At 54.2% G+C, this 26,625-nt stretch overlaps 9 protein-coding genes across 9 annotated transcripts; 7 read left to right on the forward strand and 2 right to left on the reverse strand.

Moving 5' to 3' along the window:
• Window positions 1-64: 64 nt before the first annotated feature.
• MNH1 (Protein mago nashi) lies at window positions 65-807 on the forward strand (the record flags this gene model as incomplete). Its single annotated transcript, XM_049348596.1, has 6 exons — window positions 65-99; window positions 151-188; window positions 238-333; window positions 384-447; window positions 496-583; window positions 631-807. 6 exons carry the CDS (start codon window positions 65-67, stop codon window positions 805-807), a joined length of 498 nt encoding a protein of 165 aa, XP_049194284.1.
• A 612-nt stretch (window positions 808-1,419) lies between these two features.
• Window positions 1,420-2,568, forward strand: J4E93_010720 (uncharacterized protein; the record flags this gene model as incomplete). Its single annotated transcript, XM_049348597.1, has 4 exons — window positions 1,420-1,827; window positions 1,891-2,041; window positions 2,096-2,453; window positions 2,502-2,568. 4 exons carry the CDS (start codon window positions 1,420-1,422, stop codon window positions 2,566-2,568), a joined length of 984 nt encoding a protein of 327 aa, XP_049194285.1.
• A 381-nt stretch (window positions 2,569-2,949) lies between these two features.
• On the forward strand, window positions 2,950-3,986 carry TRM8 (tRNA (guanine-N(7)-)-methyltransferase (tRNA(m7G46)-methyltransferase); the record flags this gene model as incomplete). The annotated part of the gene is made up of 3 exons (XM_049348598.1): window positions 2,950-3,095; window positions 3,143-3,369; window positions 3,460-3,986. 3 exons carry the CDS (start codon window positions 2,950-2,952, stop codon window positions 3,984-3,986), a joined length of 900 nt encoding a protein of 299 aa, XP_049194286.1.
• Window positions 3,987-5,076: 1,090 nt separating this feature from the next.
• Window positions 5,077-5,613, forward strand: J4E93_010722 (uncharacterized protein; the record flags this gene model as incomplete). Its single annotated transcript, XM_049348599.1, has 2 exons — window positions 5,077-5,206; window positions 5,279-5,613. 2 exons carry the CDS (start codon window positions 5,077-5,079, stop codon window positions 5,611-5,613), a joined length of 465 nt encoding a protein of 154 aa, XP_049194287.1.
• Window positions 5,614-10,221: 4,608 nt separating this feature from the next.
• Window positions 10,222-11,871, reverse strand: J4E93_010723 (uncharacterized protein; the record flags this gene model as incomplete). The annotated part of the gene is made up of 1 exon (XM_049348600.1): window positions 10,222-11,871. The coding sequence occupies one exon, from the start codon at window positions 11,869-11,871 to the stop codon at window positions 10,222-10,224; it is 1,650 nt and encodes a 549-aa protein (XP_049194288.1).
• Window positions 11,872-14,549: 2,678 nt separating this feature from the next.
• J4E93_010724 (uncharacterized protein) lies at window positions 14,550-16,214 on the forward strand (the record flags this gene model as incomplete). Its single annotated transcript, XM_049348601.1, has 5 exons — window positions 14,550-14,772; window positions 15,198-15,324; window positions 15,714-15,778; window positions 15,832-15,917; window positions 16,062-16,214. 5 exons carry the CDS (start codon window positions 14,550-14,552, stop codon window positions 16,212-16,214), a joined length of 654 nt encoding a protein of 217 aa, XP_049194289.1.
• A 3,773-nt stretch (window positions 16,215-19,987) lies between these two features.
• J4E93_010725 (uncharacterized protein) lies at window positions 19,988-21,819 on the forward strand (the record flags this gene model as incomplete). The annotated part of the gene is made up of 7 exons (XM_049348602.1): window positions 19,988-20,101; window positions 20,160-20,205; window positions 20,261-20,367; window positions 20,418-20,462; window positions 20,577-21,342; window positions 21,391-21,685; window positions 21,741-21,819. 7 exons carry the CDS (start codon window positions 19,988-19,990, stop codon window positions 21,817-21,819), a joined length of 1,452 nt encoding a protein of 483 aa, XP_049194290.1.
• A 586-nt stretch (window positions 21,820-22,405) lies between these two features.
• Window positions 22,406-24,901, forward strand: J4E93_010726 (uncharacterized protein; the record flags this gene model as incomplete). Its single annotated transcript, XM_049348603.1, has 1 exon — window positions 22,406-24,901. The coding sequence occupies one exon, from the start codon at window positions 22,406-22,408 to the stop codon at window positions 24,899-24,901; it is 2,496 nt and encodes an 831-aa protein (XP_049194291.1).
• A 566-nt stretch (window positions 24,902-25,467) lies between these two features.
• Window positions 25,468-26,534, reverse strand: J4E93_010727 (uncharacterized protein; the record flags this gene model as incomplete). The annotated part of the gene is made up of 2 exons (XM_049348604.1): window positions 25,468-26,348; window positions 26,453-26,534. The coding sequence occupies 2 exons, from the start codon at window positions 26,532-26,534 to the stop codon at window positions 25,468-25,470; spliced, it is 963 nt and encodes a 320-aa protein (XP_049194292.1).
• Window positions 26,535-26,625: the final 91 nt, after the last annotated feature.

Consider the following 26,625-nt stretch of genomic DNA (forward strand, 5'->3'; position numbering starts at 1 on the left):
GCACCCCAAGCACTGCGAATTCCTATACGCGCATCCTTAGAGCTCGATATAGGTAGTCGCAAACATGACAACCAACGAGCCATTTTACCTGCGTTACTAGTATGCAGGCTGTGGATTCTCAAGCACGTGCAGTTACTAACATTTTCGCAGCTCTGGTCACCAAGGCCGATTCGGACACGAGTTCTTGGGTGCGCAAAGCTGTTGCGAAAAGAGAATCACGAGTCTAACTTGGTATAGAGTTCGATTTTCGAGTGCTCGGAGACGGTCGCAGCGCATCTGCCCGTTATGCCAACAACTCAAACTACCGCAATGATTCACTCATCCGGAAAGAGAGCAAGTCATTCTCTGCCCTTGACGTGATGTGCTGCTAACGCGCCGTTTAGTGTGCGTCAGCGATGCTTTGGTAGCCGAGATAAAGAAGATCGTCAAGGACAGTGAGATCCTCAAGTATGTGAAGGAATGGAAGTTACGTATCATCTGCTAACTCATCCCTAGGGAAGATGACACAAAGTGGCCCCAGAAGAACAAGGACGGCCGTCAAGAGTTGGAAATCCGGTTAGGCAGCGAGCACATCTCCTTTGAGGTAGGATGGTCCATCTTCCCTAGCCTTCTGTGGACTGACGGTGATAGACTGCGAAAATTGGCTCGCTCCAGGACGTACAAGACTCGTCGGACCCAGAAGGCCTCCGCGTCTTCTACTACCTGGTGCAGGACCTCAAGGCTCTGGTCTTTTCTTTAATATCTCTGCACTTCAAGGTATGCGATCAAGTGTGCTCGCGTCGAACTCGAAAACTCACAGCTGTATAGATCAAGCCCATTTAAGCCTCTCGCTGCCACATGGAGGCACAGTAGCGTTGCTTTTGCCGACAACGCACAGCCACGGGGTTGTGGCACAACCGCGGCTCGACGTGGAATGACGTAGGGACGGCGTACGGAGTCAACTGAAGGAACGACATCTGCTTGTGACTAGTGTCACCTGATCTCCGTGATCCCTTCTAGGACGTGGTGTATGAGAGCAGGATGCCCAGGAAAGGGCTATGCGATCAAAATTCGTTAGATCGCGCGGGTCGGCTCGGAAGGTCAACATGGCCCACTTGGCAAGGAATGATAATATAATTTACAGATGCATTCGACGGCCTAGATATCAAGTGTTCCAATGTGTCTAGGTTTGGCCCCATGTCATCCAACGTGAGCCTAGTGCGGCTTCCCCGCGTAAGTGCAGCTCAGTGACCCACTAACTTTGAACCGCCTAGACACCTCCGCCGAGTCCAAGTCATCCATCCAGCATGCATTCTTCCCCATCGCCACGCTTCTGGCTTCCGCAGGGCTCTATTGTATAATCGCACATTCATCCCCACCCGTCCCATGTATAATCGCCTCGCACCTTCGCTGTAGTCTCGTCGCACCTGCTATCGGACCATGCCGACGCCGGATGATGAAGCCATGGTCTCGCCGGTGGAGCACGAGAGCATCGCTGGCCGCCCGACTTGTCCACCCGAGGAATCGCGCGTTATCGCGACCCACGAATTGAATGAGACACGGGGCGCCCACGACGACAGCAATGCCAGCGCCGTGCCCGATGTTCCCATGCAGCAGCCCACTCCGTCTCCACAAAACTCGCGCGAGCATACCCAGGCGCCCGACGATATCCAGACCAAGCTGCCCAGCACCGACAGAGACTCGCCCACCAGAGACATTCCCACGCCTATGACGGCGACAGACGACGGCACTGAAGAGCAACGCACCTCTCACGTCTCGCCGCTTTCTCCCGCTGCGCCAACTTCGCTACTCGCCAGCCATCTATCATCCCCATTCCCTGCGCATAGGGTACGTCAGACCAGCATGCATGCACAGCAATGCGCAAAGTAGACGTTGCTAATGCCGATGCAGTTCCTACCCAACACATCCTCGTCCCTCCTTCGGCCCGGCAGTCGCTTCGTGGGCACCCAAACCTCCGACCGCCAGCAGTATGACGTCGAAGTCGATATAAAACATGTCGACATGCGCGAGTCCTTCATGTGTGGATACTTGCGCATCAAAGGTGCGCACACATCTTCGCAGTGCCAGTAGAGCTTGTAGACTAACACGCCCACAGGTTTAACGGAAGACCACCCAAGTCTGACGACGTACTTCGAAGGCGAGATCATCGGAAGCAAATACACCTTCATTACACAGCATCCGGAATGGGGCTCCAACGAAAAGGTCGACCGGCAACACTGGGGGCGGTTCGACGCATACAAGCCGATTGCTAAGTACTCTGCGCGTCAGGAGCAGGTGTCGAAGGAGCTGAACCAGAAGGAACACCTCTTCATGCGGTGGAAGGAGTACTTCCTCGTGCCAGATCACCGAGTGAGGACCATAAACGGCGCGAGTTTTGAAGGCTTCTACTACATCTGCTTCAATCAGCTCTCGGGCGGCATCGAGGGCATCTACTTCCATGCTAAGAGCGAGAAGTGAGTTTGACATCCCAGCCAAGATGGTCGTATGCTAACACTGCCCAGATTCCAGAAGCTCAATTTGAAGCACATCCAAGATTTTGGGTGTCAAGGCGCGATTGAATTTCGATAATGTTGATGACTGAACGAGAATGACTGGGCATTGGATATGGATTAGCATTTGGGCGCACACCTGGGATTGTCTTCTTGTATCGATTTTTCTTCCCACGGACCGTATGCAGGGTGCCAAGGTCGTCGGGCTTTTTGTAGTAACGTCTTTGAGACATGCAGGTCGAATTACGTCACGCTACGCTCTGTCGTACAAGCAGTAGATCGCTGCGCGAACGGCTGTTTGCTGTGTTGCTGCAGATGTGGTGGACCAGAGACCCTGGCGCTAGCGAAAAACTCGCTTGATTCGTGATACGCAGCTAATCGACTATTACCTCAGCACCTGTGCATCTACCTTTGACCCTACTTCCTTACATATCTGTTAATTGCGTATACCAAAGTCACCATGCCAGGCGAAACAGCAAAGCGCACAAAGCGCGAGGAGTACAAGAAGTCGCTGCAGACGGAGGAGCAGCAGGGCGCCATGCCCAAGAAGAGGTTCTACAGGCAGCGCGCCCATGCGAATCCATTCTCAGATCACTCGCTCACCTAGTAAGAAGGCTTAGTCTTTGATGAGAAATGGATCTAACATGATGCAGCCCCAAGAGCCCCGCAGACATGGACTGGGCGAGTCTATACCCCTTGTACGCCAAACAACCTAAGAAAGAGACGGAAGAAGGCCAGAATGAGTCACATGATATGAGCATAGAAGAGCAACGGGAAGCAAATGCGATATCAAAGAATGTCGAAATAGCAGACATAGGATGCGGCTTCGGAGGCCTACTCTTCGCCCTCGCACCAAAGTTCCCCGATACATTAATACTTGGTCAGTACCCCATCCATTGTCGCCACCTCGTTCACCACACAAGTACACAAGACCACAAGCAGCCATCCCCAAACTAACACGAACCCACAGGCATGGAAATCCGCACATCAGTAACAGAATACGTGCAAGAAAAAGTCCGCGCCCTCCGCGTCCAAAACGCCTCCACTTCGCAGCTCTACCAAAACACCTCCTGCATCCGCGCAAACACTATGAAATTCCTGCCCAACTTCTTCCAAAAACACCAACTCGAGAAAATCTTCTTGTGTTTCCCGGATCCGCATTTTAAACAGCGGAAACATAAGGCGCGCATCGTGTCCTACACGCTAAACTCAGAGTATGCATACGTATTGAGGCCGGGTGGGGTCGTGTACACGATCACAGACGTGCAGGATCTGCATGAGTGGATGAAGGGGCATTTTGAGCGTCATCCGTGTTTCGAGCGGGTGGAGAGGGTGTTTGAGGAGGGGGAGATGGTGGATGGGGTTGAGGGCGTGGGTATGGATGAGTGTGTTAGGCTGATGAGGAGTGAGACTGAGGAGGGGAAGAAGGTGGAGCGGAATAAGGGATTGAAGTTTGTGGCGTGCTTTAGGAGGAGGGAGGATCCGGAGTGGCCGTGAGGAATGGGCTTGCTGGGAAATTGTTCTAGCTGAGAAGGGTGTGCCGGCTCTGTCAATTGTAGCATGATGTGGAACTAAGTGGTGGTATTCGCTGTTTACCTCTGCGCAACGTGTTCTCGCGCTAACTAAACGTGAGCATCAGATATGTAGTTCTTCTCGTTGTAGAGACTCGTGCATAGCTAGCATAGCTTATGGGGTATTTGAGTGAAGATGGAGGTTGCTCACTTAGCCTTCCGCGAGAATAGGTTTTTCCATCTCAGGCTTGCTTCTTTTTCAGTAATATCATAACAGAAGTGCCAATAACATGTATCCAATTCTGCACCTTCAACATTAAAGCAAGACATTTGCTGTATACTGATAAAGTGTACAGGCAGATCAGGACTGCATCTACTTGCGTGTCGGGCGTTAGGTCTCTCAAACCGCGTTATGTCACTCACGAATTATTATGGGAACGCTTCCCAACGTTGCTTGTTCATTGCAACGCTCTATGAAAGTGCTACCTAGGTATGGTTGTGATGATTGAGAGCTCTGTTCCCCTTGCAAGCAGCGAAGTCGTGTGAAACGACTAATCGCCATGGCTATGGTGGTCCCTACCCATTCCTCACTTGTTACGAGACTGCCTGTTGGTTGAATAGAACACTGTAGTACCATGGTTTTCCAAGCCACCGGTGATGAAATCGCAAAAATTGATCGCACGGCGGTTGTTAGCACAAAAGAATTTCAGTGGTTTGACCCACCGCAAAGGCATGCGTAGGAGTTCTTGTAAGTAGGGACAAATTCACAAATATAGCCGTAGTAGCCAACACGGCTCGCCCGATGATATGTAAAACAGTGATTGTGACTGACCCGCTTTCGCGCGTTCTATGGTAGAGTAGGCTTGATTATCTCCTGCTGAAGAAGGATTGGTCGCGCAAACAAATTTGGATATGCGGTACCGCGGAAACATCAGGGCCACATTGTGATATAAATCATCCGTGTCTTCATCTCTGCGCTTTTCTCAAACACATACCTTCTCATAAAAGGTCTTCACAGCTGCATTTCATACCCAACCACATCAAGACCGAAACCAGCAAGACATTTCCTCAACACCATGAAGTTCACCACCATCTTGGCTGCAGTCGCCGGCCTCTTCGCCGCTTCCGCTGTCGCACACGAGCAATGGGTCTACAATGACCACCGCAGGCCTATGCCTATCGCGCAACGCGCAGTTGCCAAGACAAGTATGCACCCTGCGCTGATCGCATTACCCCTCGTCAGAATTCCACAACCCATTGTACTAACCCACTTATCAGGTGCCTACGTCCAAACAGCAGAAGACAAGTCTCTTTGCGCCCGCTGGGACGGACCCCGGTGCCTCGACGACGAAGAAGGCCCCAACATCTTCGACGAGGAAGAGCGGAAACGCCAGGAACTGCAAAGCCCGCGGGAGAAGAAAGAGGAGGCTCTTCAAGAGTTGAAGAAGATACAGAAGATCTGGGATGGGTACCATGCGGAGATGCGGAATCTCAAGATGATGGAGAAGATTTATCAGGGATTCAATGAGCAGTTAGATAGGCTTGAGAAGATGGCGAAGCTTAAAATTGGCAAGGACGCAAAGGCTTCTGGGGATGAGAATGGCGGGCGATGAGGGTGCTGAGGAGAGTGTGTAGATTGTGACGACTAGGAGGGTCACGATGGCTTGAGATACGCGTTGGAGATGGATTGTGGGATGGGCTAGAGAGCCAAACTGCATGCTATTGTCTAGCTCGATGGGAATTCAGGCATTAGAGTGGAAGCAGGTCGACATCAACCATCGCACAATGAAATGAACTTGATCATAATAGTTTGGCTTAGGATGCAAGTGTAGTGGAGATGTTGTGGTGTCGACCTGCCCTGCAGCGCGATGCACAAGGCACGTCATCCCGAGGTTGCAGCACTGGCCACCGAACGAGGCCGATCGCGCTAAGTTTATCTGACCCTCACTTCACTGCAGTCACCATCCTTCCACACGACCATCAAGCCAGACTACTACCCCACGGACTCCCGAAGTCTATTCTGTCAAAGAATTCAGCCGATTCCTGACCGCTATGAGCAACTTTGGAGGCGCCGGACTTGGGCAAAAGGTCCAGAAGCCGAATCCGTAAGTCATTTCCTCAATGCGCATGCCTCGTTGCGGTCCCCGAAAGACCTAGAGAACATGGCAGCCTCTTCCCATCTTGCGGTTCGCTGTGCTTACAATCGCTCCCCTTCAGGCCAGAGCGCGGCTCCTTTCCTCTCGACCATGATGGTACGCTTCACAAACCCTTTACGTCCACTTTCACGTCCCATTGAACCAATCGAACCGTCTCGACACCGAACCGTCATTGCTATTCATACAAACAATCCGCTGACACTGCATTTCAGGAGAATGCAAGGATATTATGCTCTCGTACCTCCGATGCATCAAGTCGCATCGTGGGACCAATGACCCCGAGTGCCGCGGCCTCTCCAAGTCATACCTCTCTTGTCGCATGGATCGGTATGTACCATCATCTACTTTGTCTTGAGGAGGGCATCACTGGACCGCGATACAAACATGCTGCGCCGCCTATCTTCCCATTAGCTTTCCACGCCATTCCGTCATGTAATCACAGTAGCATCTGTGAAGTCGTGCATCCTTCCTCTCGCTCCGATTGTTTCCCCTCATAGAATGAGCATATGGCTGACTATTATCACCGCATTAGGAATCTGATGGCTCCGGATTCGTTCAAGAACTTGGGCTTCGGCGAAGACAGTGACGGCCCTGCCACCAACGCTGCAAACGCATCTCAACCATCGCAACCCAACGGCCAAAACCACCCTCGCGGAGCTTAGGTAACGGGTCACTGTTTGAGCGAAGGACAAAGATCACGCGTTCAACAGTTCGGTAGCATCCGGAGAACATGGCTCACATAGACCCCTCGGAATACGTCTCCACTCTTCTTTCCGAAAACCGTCGACATGCCAAATGACGCACATGCGCATGTGTGAGCACGCCCCATGCGCGCCCTGCAGCGAGACTGCAGATTCGACAGGTGACATTGAGAGGATGCCCTGGACCAGGACGGCAAAGCATATAGTGAGACAAGGGGAAGGTCGGATCGGCGGCATTGGCACCCATCTCCGCGAAAGGCACAAATACAAGCAACTTGGACACAACAAGGAATGCCCATGACAGCTTGGCAGATGCTGTAAACACCGAGGATACTGGTGATACCCGGGCGCGCCACAACAGATCCGATGAAAGACAAGGCAGTGCAGATAACACTGCAGGTCTATCTGAATCACATCGTTCTTTGTAGAACCTCGATAAGATAGCGGCGCAAATACACCTTGTTCACCGCTACACATTCCCATCGATCACCTTCCCTCGTCATCCTGCAGTGGCAACCGTCAGACCCGATCTTCAACCGAGACCTGCAAGTCATCCCCCGCAAAACCTAGATCTAGGAAACGGCGCTGCTCTGCAGATAGGGGGGTGTAACCGTCGTACAGCCGGCTAGCTGACACTGCCGATGGGGGCACGGTGACTTACTCAACGCCCATCTACCCTGCTGAATAGTCCGGCTATCTGAACATGTGCGATGCGCGTCGTTGGTAGCGCCATGAACACTTTGTTTTCGCGCTACTGCTGTTTCTGCCACTGAAACAGTGTGGTTGTGTCTACGGGGGGTTCGTACCGTGACGTCGGTGGCAGATGGGCTTCTCACTTTCCTGTGGGAGGGCATGAGAGACGGGCGAGTGCGGGTTTGGCGTTGCGCAAGGCATCGTGTATCTTTTGCGACGAGGAGATTACGGGCTGAAGTGGTATGAGACCACGTCGGCCTCGTTTGCTGAACATGATCCGCATGCATGCGCAGTGTTATGCCAGCTATACTGACTATGCGCACTAGCGACTACAACGGCATAACTGTGCATGCTATCATACTATAACATACCTTACTATGAACTACCAGAACACAGCTATCCACACTAGCGTGCGTACGTACGCATGTTACACGACAGATGTCAGTACCGATCCCAACATCCCAAGCCCACCTGCCGACTCCCTTGCAATGTCACAACCAAAACCCCCTCAACACCGATCGTGCCCCCCATCCCCTCTCCTTGTTCCGTCAAACGACGGGGATAGGGCTATACCCCTTATAGACGCAATACCATTGTGTAGCAATACCGCGACAAGGTTCCCTCGCCGGTTGATCCCATTCCATTCCATTCCACGTCCCTGCTCTACCCCAACTCTACCCCCAGTAGCAACGGCTTTTACATCTCCTTACAGCCCCATCCGTTGTCCGTTTGTTTCGCGTATATATACGGTTGCCTGCATATTGCGCATACTCCATTCGCCATGGACACGGACCCCCTCGATTGGATGACACTGCATCGTGGGCGAAGGACGTGGTAAGGACGTAGGCAGCTGATTGGCTGCGGGACCCGAGGCCGTTTTGCAGACCGATCGTAGCGTGCGTGTAAGCATATTGGCATGGGGGTGATCTGCCGGCAGGAATGGCGGGGACGCAGGACGGGGTATATGAAGGGGGGATATAGGTGTTTCGTGTCGGAACGGAGTGCATGGCATGGGTATGGCTTTTGTGATGAGGGGATTGCGAGGGAGGGTTTGGTTGGTGGGAATGTCGGCCGGGATACTTACATGTTTTCTATCTGATCCCTGAAGGTTGAGCTTAAGCTGTGGATAGGAGCGGCTGTGGAATGCGTGCATGGTGGACTTGCGTTTTCTACCGAACTACCTCGTCCGCATCAAACGTATGGGAATGCGCAATCAAACTTCCCCCGTCCCCTTCCAAGTCATCCCGACCCAACCCAACCAACCAACCAGCCAAGCCAAGCTGTTGTTTCTTCTTCTCGTCACCTGCATGTCCTACTACTCATTACCCATACACACACACCCATATCTCATTCCACATCCTCCACCGTTCACGACTCACCCCACCACCCGAAACAACCAAACACCCGGTCTCATCCTCCGGAACCTTTCTTCGGACGTGATCTTGCCAAATTGCTTTTTTGTCTTTTTTATCCCTTCAGTAGCCGTTGAGATGGCGTCGGATGCGGGCGGGCTAGATTTGCTTTTCCCCTACTTTCCCACTTTCCCATAAGCCCTAGATACGGTATTGTTGTACGAGATCCAGCGCTATCAATATGGCGCCGACGCCACAGCTTAGCTGACCAAGTTAGTCCGTGTATCACACAGTCTTTGCGCAATCTTGGAGATTGCGTGAAAGAGGCGGCGGCAATGGCGATTTTGCTCGTATCTAAGGACTGTGAACGCCATGAGGCTGAGACACGGGAGAGGCGTGGTAAAGACGCAAGAATTCGGAATGTTGCTTTTGTGGACCTTGTCGTCCTCCACACTGGCTGCCTGACGGGAGGACTGTGGCGGTCGCCTCCACCGCCGAATGGACAGGGTTAGTCGCGGCTCAACTAACTTCACCTCACTCGACAAGGCATGAAAGACGGGGTTATTGATGTAGATGAAATTGTATCTCGGACCAATCGGCCCATACCAGAGCCCATGAACTAAAAGGCAGAACGCGCAGTAGCAAGAAATCCCATAGGCCCATCGTAACCATAGCAAGCGTTATCCGAACGTCTTCTGCATCTATCATTCTCTTCCCACCAACATAAGTGCTGACACCGTAGAACGCCAACAATCCGAAACGCGCCGACCATGCTTACATGTGCCTCCCGTAAACAAAACCGTCATTAAAGAAGACAAGAGTGGTGATGTGCAAAACTGCAGGTAAACAACCGTGACACGCCACATACATGCGAGAAAGATGTAAATAGATGAAGGAAAGCGAGTCGCAGAGCTGCCAGAAGGAGTGAGACCGCCGTGTACGGAGAGTGTCGAATACCGAAGCGCCGAAGACCTTCGTGCTCCGGTTGGTAGGCTAAGCTCGGGTGATGATGAGCGGGAAACCAGGGTGATGATGTGCCACGGAGGGGTAGAACATATTATGCAACGAAATGGGAAGTGCTTTGATGCAGGCGAGAGCTTCATCCGTCCTTGGCCAGCAGAGACGGTACGCGCGCGGGCGACGACATGCCGAGGAATGGTCGACCGATGTGAGGTGTCTTTAGCCTCATTGTAGCAGCTCTAGCGTATGCATCAAGCAGGATGCAGGAACGGGTGCGGGGTATCGCGGGGTATCATAGTGAAGGAATCGACAACGAGATAAAAAGGCCGGAAGAACAGAGACAGCTAGTAGGCTTTGGATCAGTTCATGTCCATGCCGTACTCATCCTCCTCTTTGAGACTAGACCAGTACTGCTGCTGGTTCGATCCAGAACCACTACCGGTACTCTGCATGCCTGGGCTAAGACTCTGTGGAGATGCGCCACTGATAGGTTCACCGGCCAAGTTAGTGTGCTTAGGCACTCGGAGTCCGGAGCCAGGGCCTCGCGAGTATCGGAAGGTACCCGAGCCGTTCTTCTCAAGAGCCTCGAGGATCTCGGTCTTCATGCGCTTCTCGTCTTCGGTCTGTTCGGTGACCCACTCTTCGCCAGTGGCTTGTTGAAGTCGTGCAGCTAGCTCGTCACACTCTTGAAGCTTCTTGGACAGCATCCACATAAGATCGCGAGTCCAGCTGACAGCACCGTTGAGAATGTCACCCTTGTTCGGGCCCTTGTCTTTCTCCTCGATGGGCAGTCCCTGTGTAATGTTACCAGCGGCCCGCCTTCCATTGCCACCAGCGAGAAGTGACGTTGCTTGTGGAGGTGACATGCCAGTGGCGCCCATGGTAGGTGACAAGGGGCCATTATTGTTGATGTGCTTGCGGATCTTCTCGTCCTCGAGGCGATGCTGAGGTACAAGACGAGACAAGTCGTGAATGCGCTCGTTGATGTTGTCCCGTCGGCGACGCTCGACCAAGTTGTGAGACTCCCGACGCCGGCGCTTCTTGGCATCTGCGTTCTGGCCAATATCGACCTTGGCAGGTAGTGAGTTGTGCTTGCCGGAATGCAGGACATCGGTGATCTGCTGGTGGTGCATGGTACCCTGGTGGGGCGACGCGGTGGGCGAGTCGATCCATGAGTGCGCACTTCCGGGAGTGCCGTCCCACTGGCCAGACACGCTCTTTTGATGGCGGTGCATGTTGGTCATGATTGGCTGAGTAAAGTTGCCAGAGTCTGGCGTGCCGAGGTGGAGACCAGCCATGGCAGGGGTCTTTGGTGACATGGGAGCACGGCTGTCAGAACCAGTCCGGCTCATGGTGATACGCTGGCGCATGGATCCACTGGGCATGCTGCCAGGGAAGTTCATCCTCTGTGGTACTGATTGGTACTGGTTGAAGTCGAAGTTGCCAGGGTGGTTGAAAGGGCTGTGGATGGGCAGGTCGTCTGGGGTATTTGAGTAGACCTGGTTCATGCTTGGGTTGTTGGTGTGACTGTGGTAGTAGTCTTGCTGGCCGACCTGCTCTTGGGCAAAGTTGTTGAAGCCTGGTTGTTGTTCGAAAGTGCCAAGTGACTCGGCAAGTTCGTCGTCGGCGATACCTGCTCCGCCCTGCATGTAGCTGTTGCCGGCGAAGTGGTTGCCCATCATGCTCCCGCTCATGTTGAGCTCAGAGGGGTTGATGCCATTGGCATTCTCGTGCCCAGCGAACTGAGCGTTAGCGTATTGGTGGTTCATGTCAAGGCCGTTGTGACCGAGGAAGCGTTGGTTGAAAGACATCTCGTCGACTTCTTCTTTGATGTATGGTTGAGGTGATCCTGTGCCAGTCATGTTGAAGATATCAGCGTCTAGCACGTCGTCAGAGGGAGAGTCGAAGCCAAGGTCCAGCCTCGCAATCGGCTTTTGAGGAGAGTAAGAAGAGGGAGGAGTGAAGAGAGCGTCCGCTTGAGGGACAGTCAGTATGGTCTCGTAGTACATGATAGAAATTGACGTTGGAAATGACGGAAGAGGAAGTGCCGGGAAGGGGAGGAGAGAGGAGAGTCTGATATAGGAAATGGATGCACTCTAGCGCCGTTCTCATGACGGTGCAGAGTGGGGAACGTCACAAAGGCGTACTTACTAGGCTTTGGCATTACTGTGGGTTGCAGTATTCCAGGAATGTGGATGTGTATGATCTGAAACGATCTGTCGTCGATCTAAGCAAGTGACTAAGGATCGCGCTCGCAGCTTGCAGGATGATTGCAGCACGAGGCGGTCTGTGTCGCTATAAGGACCCTGGCAGATGCTTGCTATCTGGTGTGCACAAGGACAGTGCGAGCAAGCTGAGAGGCCTGGCTAGTGACGCCTGATAGAGACGAGCAAGCCTCTGATCTGGGGCAGAGGAGGCTAGTGTTTGTCTGCGCAGAAGACGTTAGTGCCATGTTCTGTATGCAAGAGATGTCGTTCTGGGAAGTATCGCTCACCGGTTCGGGTCTGCTGGCGTGGAGGTGGTTGTGGAGGAGTGAGGGAACTCGGAGCTGTGTTCCGGGATCGAACTGAGAGCATATGTCAGCGCACAGTCCAGCAGTCTGAAGTGTTGGGCGGTTGAAGGGTTGGTTGCATGAGTGTGGCGCACAGCGAGGTAACCCGCGAGGCGAGCGACGGCGGACGACAGCCGTGCGGTAGCCCGGCACTGTGGGGATGGTGGTACAGGGGACAAAAGCAGCGAAACCGTCACACACGGCCGCGGTATGGTCGGCGTGGTGTTCACGACGCAGGCCGAAGCGAGGTGTGGTGGAGTGGGAGAGGCGGTGGTAAAGGAAAGAGCAGCCGGACGTTGACTCACCTCACAACTGAAGGAAGGCGCAATGGGGATGCACCTGCAACACTCGGTCTCTCGGTCTCGGAGAGAAGGAGTGAGGTCGTTCGGACGGCTAGCTGCTGCGGTTCACGAGCAGCAAACTTGGGTGTCGATGGTGGTGGTGGAGGCGGTGGTCTGGATGTCGCGGCGTGGGGTGGGACAAAGAGGTTTGCCTTGGTGGTCGAGGCGGCAGCAATGGAGAGGTGAGGTGCTGGTCGAGTGGCGACTATGTTGTCTTGCTGTGAAGGAGACCTGGTGCGACGGGCGTGGTGGTGGGTAAAATAGCGGAGGTGGGATATGGAGAAGGAAGTCGGGGGATATGGCGGGGAGGGATCAAGGGTGGGATGTTCCTGGTCTTGGTGGAGCAGGAGCGTGGTAGGCGGGCTGCAGTGCGCTTGTTTGACGACTGTCTGCGGCACAGGCTGAGGATATTGCGCTGGCTGCAGCGGCTCTCTCTCTCTTGAGCGACGACGGGGCAGCTGAAGCGAGGCGTCGGTGTGGGAGGGCCCTAAGCCGGAAGGCGGTCAGAGAGGTGGTGGTGCTAGTGCGCGCGCCAAGCAGCTATGGGCAATGGCGAATCAGCCTGTTTGACGCGGATCGCAGCCAGCGAGAGCGAGGGCGGCGAAACGGCAGAGAGTAGCACGGCGCGCCGAGACGATGCCGCTGTTGTGGTGCGTAAGATGGGGATGACGTGCGGCGGCGTACAGAGATAGGCGTACAGAGATGAGGGCGTCGTGGAGTGGAGGGAAGCTCGGCCCGTGGTGGTCCGCAGATATATTGATGGAGTACTCCACAGGTATACATACACTGAGTATGTAGTGAGAGCAGCTACAGCGTATCGGGCAGAGGAATTATTGGACAAGTAAGACGCGGCACGGCCGCATAATATACACCTCGCTCGACTGGCGGCTCTTCGCCATCTCTCACCCGCCTTACGCTGAGTGTGGCTCTGCCTGTTGCCCACCCCGGTCCTGCGCCCACCCCGGCAGCAAGGTGTGGCCTCTTTTGGTCACGAACGAGGTAATCTTGTCTCAGCTACCCGGTTTCTACGCAGCGCTGGGTGAGGGCGCGCAATGTGACTCACTAAAGGGCTTCGGGCTCCTGTCAAGCGTCATCCATTGTCGACAGTCCAGGGCAGCCATGGCCGAACTGGCCGAGAGTGTGTGTGGTTCTCCAGGCCATGGTCCTTGATGCTTGCTAGGCTCATGGCAGCGGGAGACGATCTCGCGCTAGTCGCTAGAGCACCGAGGCGACGCTAGACTCTCAATGCCCTTCACTTTCACCCTCCACCACGACGACTAGGCGGATCGCATACGACACGCCGGAGAGTTCCTTCCTGCTCTGCGTCGCCGGCCGCCCAATCACACGCGCCGCAGCCGCCCCCCGGTCCTTCGCTCCTTCCGCTACACCTTCGCACCCTCTGCGGCCTCGTCACAAGCCTCGCCCATCCGTCGTCCCATCTGAGACGCCTGTCTGACATCTGCCATTGGCCGTCTGCCTCCTACACCGCAGGTCGATCATCTGCACGAAATCCTCCGGTCCGTCTTCGCAGTAGCAGCAGTGGCACCGAATCGAACAAACCGCTGCCGTGCCCTCCCACGACGCGCCCAAGCCACTCACCGCAGCGGGGCCCAGGCAGCTACACATACACCAGCCAGGGTCGACGGCCGCTATCTGCTAGCCGTACCAAGACTCGCACCTCCACGGCTCTTTGTGTCGCCTGCTGCGGCTTCGACCAAAGCTTCTCCCGACTAACTCACATCCTCACACCTGGGCATACTCAGATCCGCTAGCACCTCGTGTTCACCTCCCCAACATGGCCTCCGCTTCCTTCCGCGACTCGATGAACTCGCTCGGCTGGAGCAGGAGAGAGGCAGACGCGCCCATCAATACCGCGCCGCCCTCCTTCCTGGGCCGCATCCAGAACCTGAATCCCTTCGGCGAGGGAGGCTATGTTCGACTACCCATCACAGAGGGCAACCCTGGCGCCCCTCTCCCAGCGCCTACCCGCAGAGAGGAGGAAGAGGGGTGGTTTGCGCGTAAGTCTACGTCTTCCATTGCATCCTGTGGCAAAACACGTCCACCTTCCTTACGCGTCTCTCTCGCTCCCCATCTCCACTTTATCTGAGATATACCCTACTGCTACAACCCCTCCCACTATAGCTGTGGCGCGTGATGTCATCAGACGACAACGGTCGGGGCTAGTTTCACCTGCACCGCCATGGTTCTTTGTCTTCCTTCCATGTTTTGTCAGATGGCATTCTTGAAATGCGCATCCCTCTAGTTGGGGAGATATCCATAATTCCACAGGCATCAACGTGTCATCTGCCTGCGAACCGTACCCGGCCGCGCGACAACCGACAATGTGACAGAAGGGAGTTCCTGCGTTACCACTTCGGATGCAGGACCCTCGCATTGCACACACCTTTGACTCATGTTTACGTCCGCTAACCCATACCTGCAGTGAGTCGGTGGGACCGATTGCTCGTGTTTGGTGGGCTGCTCATTGCTGCCTTGGCAATGTTTGCTACCTGTGTTGGCCTGATGTTCACGCCTGTCTTTCTGCTCAGGCCGCGCAAGTTTGCCATTTTGTAAGTCCTCAGCTCTCATGTTGCCTCGTATCCAGCCAAAGGCGCCCTGCATGCAGCCTTCTCGCCAGTGGTGAGATCATACAAGGCGGATAGGCAGTGACACATACTGCATACGTCCTTCGGCACGGCTATGCGAACTCATGCAATCTGCAATGTCAAGGATCGCATCTTCCGCTCACCGACTGCGGACGTTAGCCTGCACGAATCCAGTCGCTTGACTCTCTAGCCACCAGAGATCGGCGCTGGACCCTCTGTAGCGATCATGCGGGTCCAAGGTTCGGCGCGCTGCAGGGTGCAGACAACCTTCATCTAGTCCAGACTCTGCCACGCCAAGTCGTATGCACATCACCTGAAGAACGTTAGCGCTAACATCCATGGCCTGATTGCAGATGGTCCATGGGAAGCGTTCTCTTTTTGGCAGCTTGGGGTGTCCTCATGGGCCCTATGCAATACGGTAAGCAGCCTCATTATCCGAGCCCACCACTACCGTCGCTGACAAAATATCAGTTCAGCACCTCATCTCTGGTCCGAGGCTTCCGTTCACTGCTGCTTACTTCGGCAGCATCGCTCTCACACTCTTCTTCTCTCTAGGTGTAAGTTCAAGTTCCTACCCCAGTACATTTATCCCTGCTACATGTCGACCCTTGTTCATGGCTGCCCGAGAGCGAGCCCCCACGCCTCCCTTATCGATTATCGTCTCCATAGTTTGTGTTTACTGACACTGTCCGCGTGACTAGCTCCACAGCACCATCTTGACCTTCGTTGCGGCTATCGCCCAACTAGTATGTCTATTATGGTACATCGTCTCGTATTTCCCAATGGGCTCCACGGGCCTGCGGTTTGCAGGACGCTTTGGCGCGAACCGTGTGACAGCTTGGATGAACGACTGAGGTCGTTGATCTGTGCATTACGAATGCTGTCTTGGCCACCGTGGCTATGTTGCTCTGTACATACAAGTAGGTTACGCAACGCGCGTCAAGAATACCATCATCATGTCTGCCAGAGTAGTATATTGCCTCGACGCGAAAAAGACTCATCTACCAGGATGCATCCGATATGCTTCTTCCAAGCCCATCACGTTGCGTAGTCACGCAGGCGTTGCTCTCTCCACGCCTCCCACTCGCGCTCTGTGATTGATCGGTCGGCTCGCAAAGATGTGCCACACCAAACGTCGCGAGCTTCAGAACTGGGCATAGACTGCGCAGCTAGTGCGGCGTTCAAGCAGCGTTTCATCGTTTCATACACTAGCTACAGGCCTATCGCCACATGTGCATTTCCAAGCCGACTTTCCGACATGTTGTTGACTCCACCAAACCTGTTCAATATACTTGATACTTGCAATTCCGCCTCCCGAGCCAGAAGTGTGAGGGAGTGACTGACTGGACTGGAGGTCGTGGTGTCTCACATGGGCCGCCTACCAGAATGCGTTAAATCAGCCCCTCGGATGTAAACGTTGATCATGCACTGTATCCAACCTCGTGGCGAAGTTCACTACAACACCAGCCCAGCCTTAGCCTACGCAGCACAGGATTGTTAATCCGACTGGCTGTATCCTTGACTACGCAGTTCGTACGAGTCGTAAGTTTCGACCGATCAGCAGCATGGTCGGATCGGCGCTGCGAACGGAAGGGAAGTTACTGCGTGGGTGTACGTCAAAAGGCAGGCGCAGAGTGTCGATCGAAGATCAACCCCAAAGAACAAGGTCCATCCCGAGGATGCGCCGTCCGCTGCAAGAGTCGCCAAGCGTGCAGACAGAAAGGCGCACGCTGCGAACGGCTCTGACACCATCTTGCGCGTTACTAACTAGTTGGGTTGTTGTTGCATCGCGCCATCACAGGCAGAAAGCAGCATAGTATAGTAGTGGCTGCGGCCTGGTTTAGGTTTAGACGGAAAGCAGGTTGGTTGCGTATTTGACACGGCCTACGCCTCTCCTGCGTACATGACTTATTCCCAACTCCCTTGTTGCGCGGTTTACGTTTCGTTCGCGCGATACGCGATATGTTCGCATGCTGCAAATCATGCAATCATGCTGCAATCACCCGACAGAACAGCCCCTAGTCCTGGTTTTCCTCCGAGAACACTACCAAACCTTGGAATGGAAATGCAAGGAGACATGATGCGAAAGCGAGGCAAGTTTAACGAAGCGATAGTGATCCAGGGTTCATCCTGGCGAGACAAGTCTAGATGGGATGACTGACTGTCTTTGATGAAGAGGAAGAAAAAAGGCCTCGTGATCTACATACCTGCACGACAGAAATACACCCGAGTTCTGGGCGCGGGCTGGTTTATCGCGATCAAGGGAAGAGTCGTAGTGGTGTAGTGGCATGGCCTTCTCTAGACAGGGAGGAAGGCGAGCCATCGTACAGGGATAGGGATACCCCGCATCGCGCTGCGTTGCGCATGCAAGCATGGGCGCTTACGCACCTCCGTCTGCACGCCAACCGCCACAACAACGTGCAACAGGGTTGGGTCGTTTGCTCATCAAAGCAAGGTATGCAGGTCGCAGCGCTGGTGGCCGCTGGGCGCATTACTTGCAAAATAGGAATGCGACTAGGCGTGGGCCTAGATAGATGGTGTACCAAGGTTATTGCGCGAGGCGGTCAAGATTGCGACTAACAGAGGCATGGGCATGAACAGATGGGGGCCAGCACTACGGTCTTTATTGGGCGCGAATCGCGGTTCCGATTCTGCACCTGGACGTACTATAGAGACTAGGGCGTCGTGTCGTTGACAAAGGAAGAAGCAAAAGTTTGGTTCGCGATGAATGAGCGGTCAGAGAGGTGTGTGTGTGAGATGAGAGCAGCCCGTGAGGGTAATGACGACATGATTTCCGCTCTCTCCGAAAGTTTACAGTAACAAGCTAGGTATTATGGTGATATCAAGGGCTGGCCTGGAATGGGTAAAGTAAGATTTCGGTATTAGGTGCCGAGGGAGGTGTGCGGTTTCTATTGTCAAATCTACGGACGGACGTCTGATATCTTGATTTTGGTTGATATCAGGTGCGGTTGGGTTTGAGGGTTCGGAGGTGGGTTCCGTCCGTTGGTCATTCGGGCCTTTTGTGGCGCAGATCGCGTTTGGCATCGTGAGGCGAGATGGGCGAGTGTGGCTTTGGTTTGCTGTGTGCGTATGGACGTGATGGTTTTGGTTGTTGTAGGTGTAATCATGCGATAGACGCGTAACAGCAGCGAAGAAGGTGCTTACTTTGCTGATGCCGATAGGCGCGGAGTCGCTTCGCCTTGTCGGACAAGACTCGCTTCACCTTGGTGAGATTACGCATCGGGACTGTCAATACTCGAGCGTCCTTCCCCATGCTGCTGCTTTGGGTGTTTGCTAGCGAAGTATGCTGAGGAAGGTCTCGCCACGTTCAGTAATCTATCACCGCTGTCTGAATGAGGACGAGTATACTGGCTGCGAGTTCAGCTATTCTGTGACACGCGAGTTTGCGTCGTCTCTCGTTTAGAAATCGCATAGGCAGCATCTGCGAGATTAGATGTGTGTTACGACGGGTAAGGCTGGCATTTCAGCTTTCGATCACCATCGTCGTGCCGTGCATAGGCGAGGTCCGTTCGCGGGACTGATGTCGTACGAGACCTCGCCAGTATAGGGCTGACAGCGGATTTATTGTGGCGTTGACGTTTCTGGATTTCACGTCTGAGAAGAACTGGAGAAGGAGTGGGATGGATGGAACGGGAAGGATCGAGGTGTTGAGGGTGTGAGGGGCAGTTGGTGGCCTTGTTTTGGAGTGCTGAGATGTGGAGGATGCGGAAAGGTATGCGATGATGTGTTATGACTGAGGCTGACTGAGCGAGGATGCGCAGCGTGTCTCTGGTGATGAGGTTACTGAGTCTCAGGACAGAATGGATGGCGATGGAGCGTGTTCACTGTCGCGACAACTACTGCACAGGAAGTATTACCACGCGCGCACATGGTATGTGGAAATAGATGCGTGGCCTTGATGCAACTTCAATATTGTAATAGTATCTAAGGGAAACACGCATCAGCCTGGTAACGCGCACCTACCCAGGTACGTAGTCACGAAGCAGATAGTATACGCCTTTGGTGTTGAGCACAACTCCAAATCGCGACTCGGGCTTCTTCATCCACCCGACAACTCCGACTCGTACATCCAGACATGCTGACTACTTTCTTACTCGAGCCTTTACAATCATACCCACAGCTCCACTGCCACATACTAGCAGCGAATCGGCGTGGCATGAAGTCCGCTCTTTCCCGGCGTCGCAAGTCCGTGGAGCTACCCCTCTTCGACCCTCATCGGCAGTTGCGCATCTTCACGCTCAAACCAACCTCGTCGGCGCTGACAGCTGGGCATGACGACGAGTGCTCACCTCCGCTGGTGTCGGTGCCATCGCTGATTGGACGATTTCCGAAAGGATTACCAGGAGTGGGAACTCGGTCACCGGAATTGCTATGCACGATGCGGCTTCCTGCGACGCGAGATTGTGGGGTCGAGCAAGTGTGGGGTCGTAGGAACAGAATGCCATTCTTCTTTTGACGCGGGACTTTCTGGTCTACCAAGCTCTCGTTCGAACATCATCTACACTATCGCATAGCATACCTGCGTCTACGCTTTCAGTCTAATCTATTAGTCTCACACCGATCTCATACAGTACCTTTACTGAACGGTCACAACGATCGCGTCATCATGCCGGAACAGCTCAAAGATCCAAAGGAGTACCAGAATATCTTCCACTGGGCGGAAACGCAGAAGGACGGAGCGATACCTTCCTTCGGCACGAGGAAGAATGATCCATATGAGGTGAGCTGACACCGACAACTCGACATCTTGGAGTTCGTTGCTGACGTGCGCCCTACAGTACCAATCTGGGTTCGGCAACAGCTTCGAATCAGAAGCAGTGCCAGGTGAGTGCCGCGTACATCCGAGCTATGCGACGAGAAATTGACCGATATCTTATAGGAACTATTCCAAAAGGCCAGAACAACCCCAGAAGCGTCAGATTCGGACTGTATGCGGAGCAGATGACCGGCTCCTCTTTCGTCGCTCCCAGACATCTGAACAAGAAGGTCAGTACCCTGTTTGAAGGGGGGTATATCGATGCTGACATCTTGATTAGGCCTACCTATATAGGGCGCGTCCGGCCGTTGCGCACCAAGGATTTGTAAGGACTCTTTTCCTGGACTTAGGCTACGCGCTTTGACCGATCGCGCAGTCAGATCGATAGCGCGTCGAAACGACGTTTGATCATTTGTCTCATTTGCTGACAAACTTCCAGACCGACCTCCCCGATAACGAAGATACCGAGTCAAACTACCTCCCCGTGAACAAGCGCGTTCATGTCTCGCCCACACAGCTAGCATGGCTTCCGTTCGATACCCCGACAGATGGCGATGTTGACTTCATCTCTGGTCTCAAGAGTATCGCTGGCTCTGGCGACCCAACACTCCGCGAAGGCCTAGCTGTGCACACATACCTCTGCAATGCGAGCATGAACAAGAGGGCGGCGGTAAACTCGGATGGTGATTTCTTGATCGTGCCTCAGCTGGGAGCCTTGGACATCCAGACCGAGTTTGGGCCTATGTATGTGCAGCCAGGCGAGATTTGCGTCATCCAGCGAGGACAGCGATTCAGAGTCAAGGTTGAAGGACCAACGCGGGGTTACATTCTCGAAATCTGGGGTTCGCAGTTCCAACTTCCTGAACTCGGTCCTCTCGGTGCGAACGGGCTTGCTAACGCTCGGGACTTTTTGCACCCGGTCGCGAAGTACGAGATTGAGCAAGAGTCGTGGGAGATTGTGTACAAGCTCGCTGGCAAGTTCTTCGTCAGCAAGCAGGAGCACTCGCCGTTTGATGTCGTGGCATGGCATGGGAACTACGTGCCATACAAGTATGATTTGACCAAGTTCGTCAACGTTGGCTCGATTTCGGTTGACCACATTGATCCATCCATCTTCTGCGTCATTACCGCACCTTCGCGCGACCCCGCGGCGCCGCTTGCGGACTTCTTGATCTTCAGCCCGCGCTGGGATGTGGCTTCACACAGTATGTGCTCGAGACTTTGCATGCGCCGGAGAAGCTAACGAAAAATAGCTTACCGACCGCCTTACTACCACCGTAATGGAGCATCCGAGCTCATGGGCCTGATCTATGGCGAATACGCAGGACGCTCGGATGAGTTCCAACCGGGAGGCATCAGCTTCGAGTGCGGTTTCGTACCCCACGGTGTCGCTTACGAAGAGTTCAAAGCGGCAAGTGCAGCGCCGCCGCCTGAGATGCAGATTTCCAAGGGCGCCGTCGCGTTCATGATGGAGAGCTCGAGGATGTTCACCATCACCGACTGGGCGTGGAACAGCAAGAAGAAGCACGAGCACGACCCGAAGATGTGGTATGTATTGATCAGGCAAGAGAGAATCAATGAAATGAGGCTAATCGAACGATAGGGACAACCTCGTGGACAACTTCTCGAAGCACAAGGATGAAGTTGAGAAGATCTTGGCTGAAGGTGTAAAGAAGCTATAATGCGGCACAGTTAGGATTCGATAAGCAGATATCGGGAGCGACATGCAGCGGCGGGTCCGTGGATCTTTCGGTACATCCTTCGTAGCTTTTGATAGTAATTCGACAAGGATCATGCATACAGCAATGCAAGTTTGTAAATGCGATGTGAAGGAATAGGATGATGCTCAAACGGGTTAGGCGGCGTTGACCCCGCGGGAGTCAGCCCCTGCCACAGCCACAAGCGGGCGAGTGATCTCATCGCTGTTTGGACACAGAATTGTCGCAATGACTCTAGACTGACCTCAACGCGACTGCGCCTAATGACGCCCTTTTAATGATTGTTCTTGCAGCGCAGCTCTGGTGAGAAACGCCCTTGCCGTGCTTGTTTTGTTGACTCATCGTTGCTGCGCACTTGTTCTCGACTTTTTGCTTGCTGCCTGACCGAATGCTCGCTCGTCTTATTTCATTCTCCCCGCTCCCACGCCTTTGCACTGCACCACCCACCACCTTTCGCTTACCCTCGTCTCTCCCACAGATACACCGTCCATTGCGAAGCGCTATTCGAACCTCCCCCGCGTCTCCACGGTCCTTCCGATCGACGGCCATCATGGCGCACCGCGACCAAGCACCGTATGCGCCCCAAGACCCGAAGGAGATCACCGAGCTGGTCCACACCCTCGAGGCGCACCAGGGCAAGAAGGGCAAGGGCGGCTTCTCCGTCAAGAAGCACACGTTCCCGCTCCCCAATGGCCGCACTGTCGACTCGTGGAAGATGAACGAGTGGGACTACAAGAAGGCAAACCTCCCCACATACGCACGAGGACTCTTCACATACAAGAACCGCGACGGCAACTACGAGATCGCCACACGAGGCTACGACAAGTTCTTCAACCACGGCGAGGTCCCGAAGACTCAATGGAAGAACGTGGAGCAACACACGCAGGGTCCGTACGAGCTGAGCGTCAAGGAGAACGGCTGCATCATCTTCATATCCGGTCTCGATGATGGCACATTGTTGGTCTGCAGCAAGCATTCTACCGGCCCACGAGGCGAGGAGCTCAGCCATGCCTGCGCAGGCGAGAAGTGGGTCGAGCGCCATGTTGCGACGGTTGGAAAGAGGAAGGAGGACCTCGCCCGCACACTCCGATCCATGAACGCGACATTGGTGGCTGAGCTATGCGACGACGACTTCGAAGAACACGTCCTAGCATACACCCCCGAGCAGGCTGGTCTCTACGTCCACGGCATAAACCTCAACCTACCCGAATTCGCGACATACCCTGGCCACCTGGTGGACAAGTTCGCCGAGGAGTGGGGCATGAGGAAGGTCACATATGTTATGGAGAACGACGTCAAGGAGGTTAAGAAGTTCCTGGACAAAGTCGCCGAGACGGGCAACTACGAAGGCCGCGACACAGAAGGCTTCGTCATTCGGTGCCAGGCGCGCGAGACCGAGGATGCACCGTATGTGGATTGGTTCTTCAAGTACAAGTTCGAGGAGCCATACCTCATGTACCGGCAGTGGCGTGAGTGCACTAGGGCCTTGATCGCGGGTAAGCCACCGCGGTACAAGAAGCACGAAGCCATTACGAAGGAGTACTTGGACTTTGCTCGCCGGCAGTTTGCCCAGAATCAAGGTCTAGCCAAACAGTACAACGCGAATCACGGCATCATCAAGATGCGCGACGACTTCCTCAAGTTCCGCGGAACAACCGGTGCGGATATCATCCGGCAGGAGCAGCTGAATGGGCCTGTCGAGAGCAAGAAGGCCGACAGGAATATTGTACTTGTCCCAATTGCGACTATCGGTTGCGGAAAGACAACGTTGGCTCTCGCTTTGGTAAAGTTGTTCGGCTGGGGCCACTTCCAGAACGACAACGTCAAAGCGAAGAAGGGTCGCGGTCAGATCTTCGCTGACACCATCTCTTCAATGCTCGTCACAAATCCCGTCGTCATTGCGGATCGCAACAACCACCAAAAGCGCGAGCGCGACCAGATCATCAACGACATCTCCAAGACCGTACCTGATGCCCGGTTCGTCGCGCTACACTATGTGCACGATCGATCCAACTACGACCGCATCCGACAAGCAACACAGAAGCGCGTACTCGATCGTGGAGACAACCATCAGACGATCCAAGCAGGCTCGAAAGGCAGGGGCGAGATTGTCGAGATCATGGAAGGTTTCATGCATCGCTTCCAACCAGTCGACCCTTCAGACAAGCCAGATGATCTGTTCGATCTCGTCATCGACCTCGATCCTACAGTCGACTCGCGCGAGAACCTCGAGACCATCATCGCGAAGATGTTCGAGACCTACCCAGCCCTGTTCGCCGGTAAGGAGATGCCGACGGACCCCGACATGGACGCCGCCATCCAGTGGGCCATGAACGACTACACACCAGACTTTAAGATGGATCTGTCCCAAGGTAATAAGAACAACCAGAGGGGCAACCAGAACGGTCAACGAGCAGCCCACAACCAGCAAAACCAGCCCGCACCAAAGCCCAAGAAAGCGCCACGCATGGAGTACTTCTCCGTCCGCCTCGACCCCGGCCGCATCAACGCGATTCTCGAATCCTTGTTCAGAGATAAAGACGCAAACACCGCAAGCATGTACAAGCAACTCAAGCAAAACAAGCGCGTCCAAAACGAATTCCACGTCACCCTCATCCACCGCGCGTCTGCGTCTCAAAACCAGGCATACTGGGACAAACTCAGCAAACTCCACGAAACCGCACAGCGAACCAACACTACAGGGACCTGGGAGCCAGAACTAGGAAAATGCGACGTACAAATGGAGCGAATAGTATGGGACGACCGCATCATGTGCTTCGTCGTGCGTCTAAACGGCTCTAGCTCCCTTCAAATCGACAGCGCGGCGGGCACAACGACGGAGGAGTTGCTCTTTACAACTGTGAATCCTACCGCGCACGTTACAGTCGGTACAGCGGCCCAGAATATCAAGCCCATGGAGAGCAACGCGCTTCTCCAGCGCTGGCTCAACGCTGGCTCCGGGGGCGATACTGGTATTGGTGAGATCAGCGTGAGGGGGAACCAGGTCCTGCAGGGGAGTGTGAGGGGCGTGTTGGGTCGGATGTAGGTCATCGATTCAACGGGGAATTTCGATGGTTGGAGCGATTCTCTCGAATGGAGAACCCGGTGGCAACGTGCCAAACAAAAAAGAAAGAGGACGGAGTAGAGAAGAAGATGGGCATGATGCCGATTATGAGCTTGTGGGTCGCTGAGGACAGAAGGTCGGCGCTTGAGAGGGCAAGGAAGGAAGAGAAAAGGAGGGAGAGGAGGATGAGAATGGAGACTGTTTGAGTTGTGTTGCTGGAGAGGAGTTGCATTATCCTAGCGATCATGGCATTACGAAGGGATGGACGGTATGGAAATAGCAATAGCATAGATACCTGACAGACAGGTTAATAAATAACAACGATACACTTCCAGCATGTACCATCCAACCGTCGATAATAGATTAGAGATTATCAATATCGAGCATACAGCAATCCAACATCGACACTGCCGTCAATCAAGGAGCTGCTAGAAGTACACACCCTCCTATATATCACTCACATATCAAGATTCAAAACTGAGTATGCTGCAACCTCTGTCATAGTCTATCCGTTGCTCACATACCACCACCTACACACAAAGCACCCCCTAATAAACCGCCGGAAACACACCCGTCCTCCCCCCATCCGTCAACATACTCGTCCCATTAACATAAGCACCCCCCTTCCCCACCAAAAACAGCATCAACCCAGAAATATCCTTAATCCCGCCCATCCTCCCCTGCGGTATCTGATTCGTCCCATACACCGGATTCAGACCAGCCGTCATATCACTCGGATAAGGCCCCGGACACACAATATTACTGCGAATCCCCCATTCAGACAGGAACGTCGCCATCATTTTGCCCAGGTGCGCGGCGGCTGCTTTGCTGGCGTTGTAGGCTAGCCCCGCGGAGACCCAGCGCATGTAGGAGGCGACGGATGCGATTGTGATGATGTGGGCCATGCGGTCGTCGTCGCTGTCGATGGAGTTGGAAGATGCGAGGGAGGTGGAGCGGGCGCGCGCGTTTCCGGTTCCTGTTACTTTTCCGGGGGTCCAGCCTCGGCGCGTGTTTGCTGCTTCGAGGAGGGGGAGGAAGGTCGCGGAGACGCCGATGACGGATTGCGTGTTTATTGCCATGGTATCTTGCCAGCCGTCGTAGCCTGCGACCATGGTGTCGGCGAGTTGTTGGATGGACTCGGCTTTGTAGATGTCGGCGCCGTTTTTGGGGCCAATGACGCCGGCGTTGTTGATTAGGACGTCGACGTAGCCGATATCTTTTTGTATCGTGTCGGCGGCGGCTTTTACGGAGGTGAGGTCTGTTACGTCGCAGGGGAGGGCGTGGAGGGTGCCGGTGTTGTTGGAGTCGCGCGGTACGTTGGCTTCGAGGTCGCTGACGGCTTTCTCGAGGACTTCGCGGCGGCGGCCGAGGAGGTAGATTCGCTCGGCGCCATTTTGGTAGAGTGCTGATGCTATGGCGAGACCGAGACCTGTTATGGTAAGCCTTTGTCTGGCTACGATACGTTGAGCTCGAGCATGTCGAGACGTGAGGGCGCGGGGCTTGGTGGGGTAGCTCGAAGCTTGAGTAACGTACCACTGCCTCCGCCTGTGATGACCACTACTAGCCCTTTCGCCGAGAAGATGTCGTTTGGTCTGATTGGTGTTGAGACGTCCATGGTGATGAAGGTTGAAGAGTATGAACGAAAGATGCAGAAGAGTAACTTGACTTTCACAGAGGGAAAGACGGACTTGCCTACTCCGACATGG

This window comes from Alternaria ventricosa (genome assembly GCF_023758065.1).
Source record: "Alternaria ventricosa strain BMP 2768 chromosome Unknown scaffold_34, whole genome shotgun sequence".
Classification (NCBI taxonomy): Eukaryota; Fungi; Ascomycota; class Dothideomycetes; order Pleosporales; family Pleosporaceae; genus Alternaria; species Alternaria ventricosa.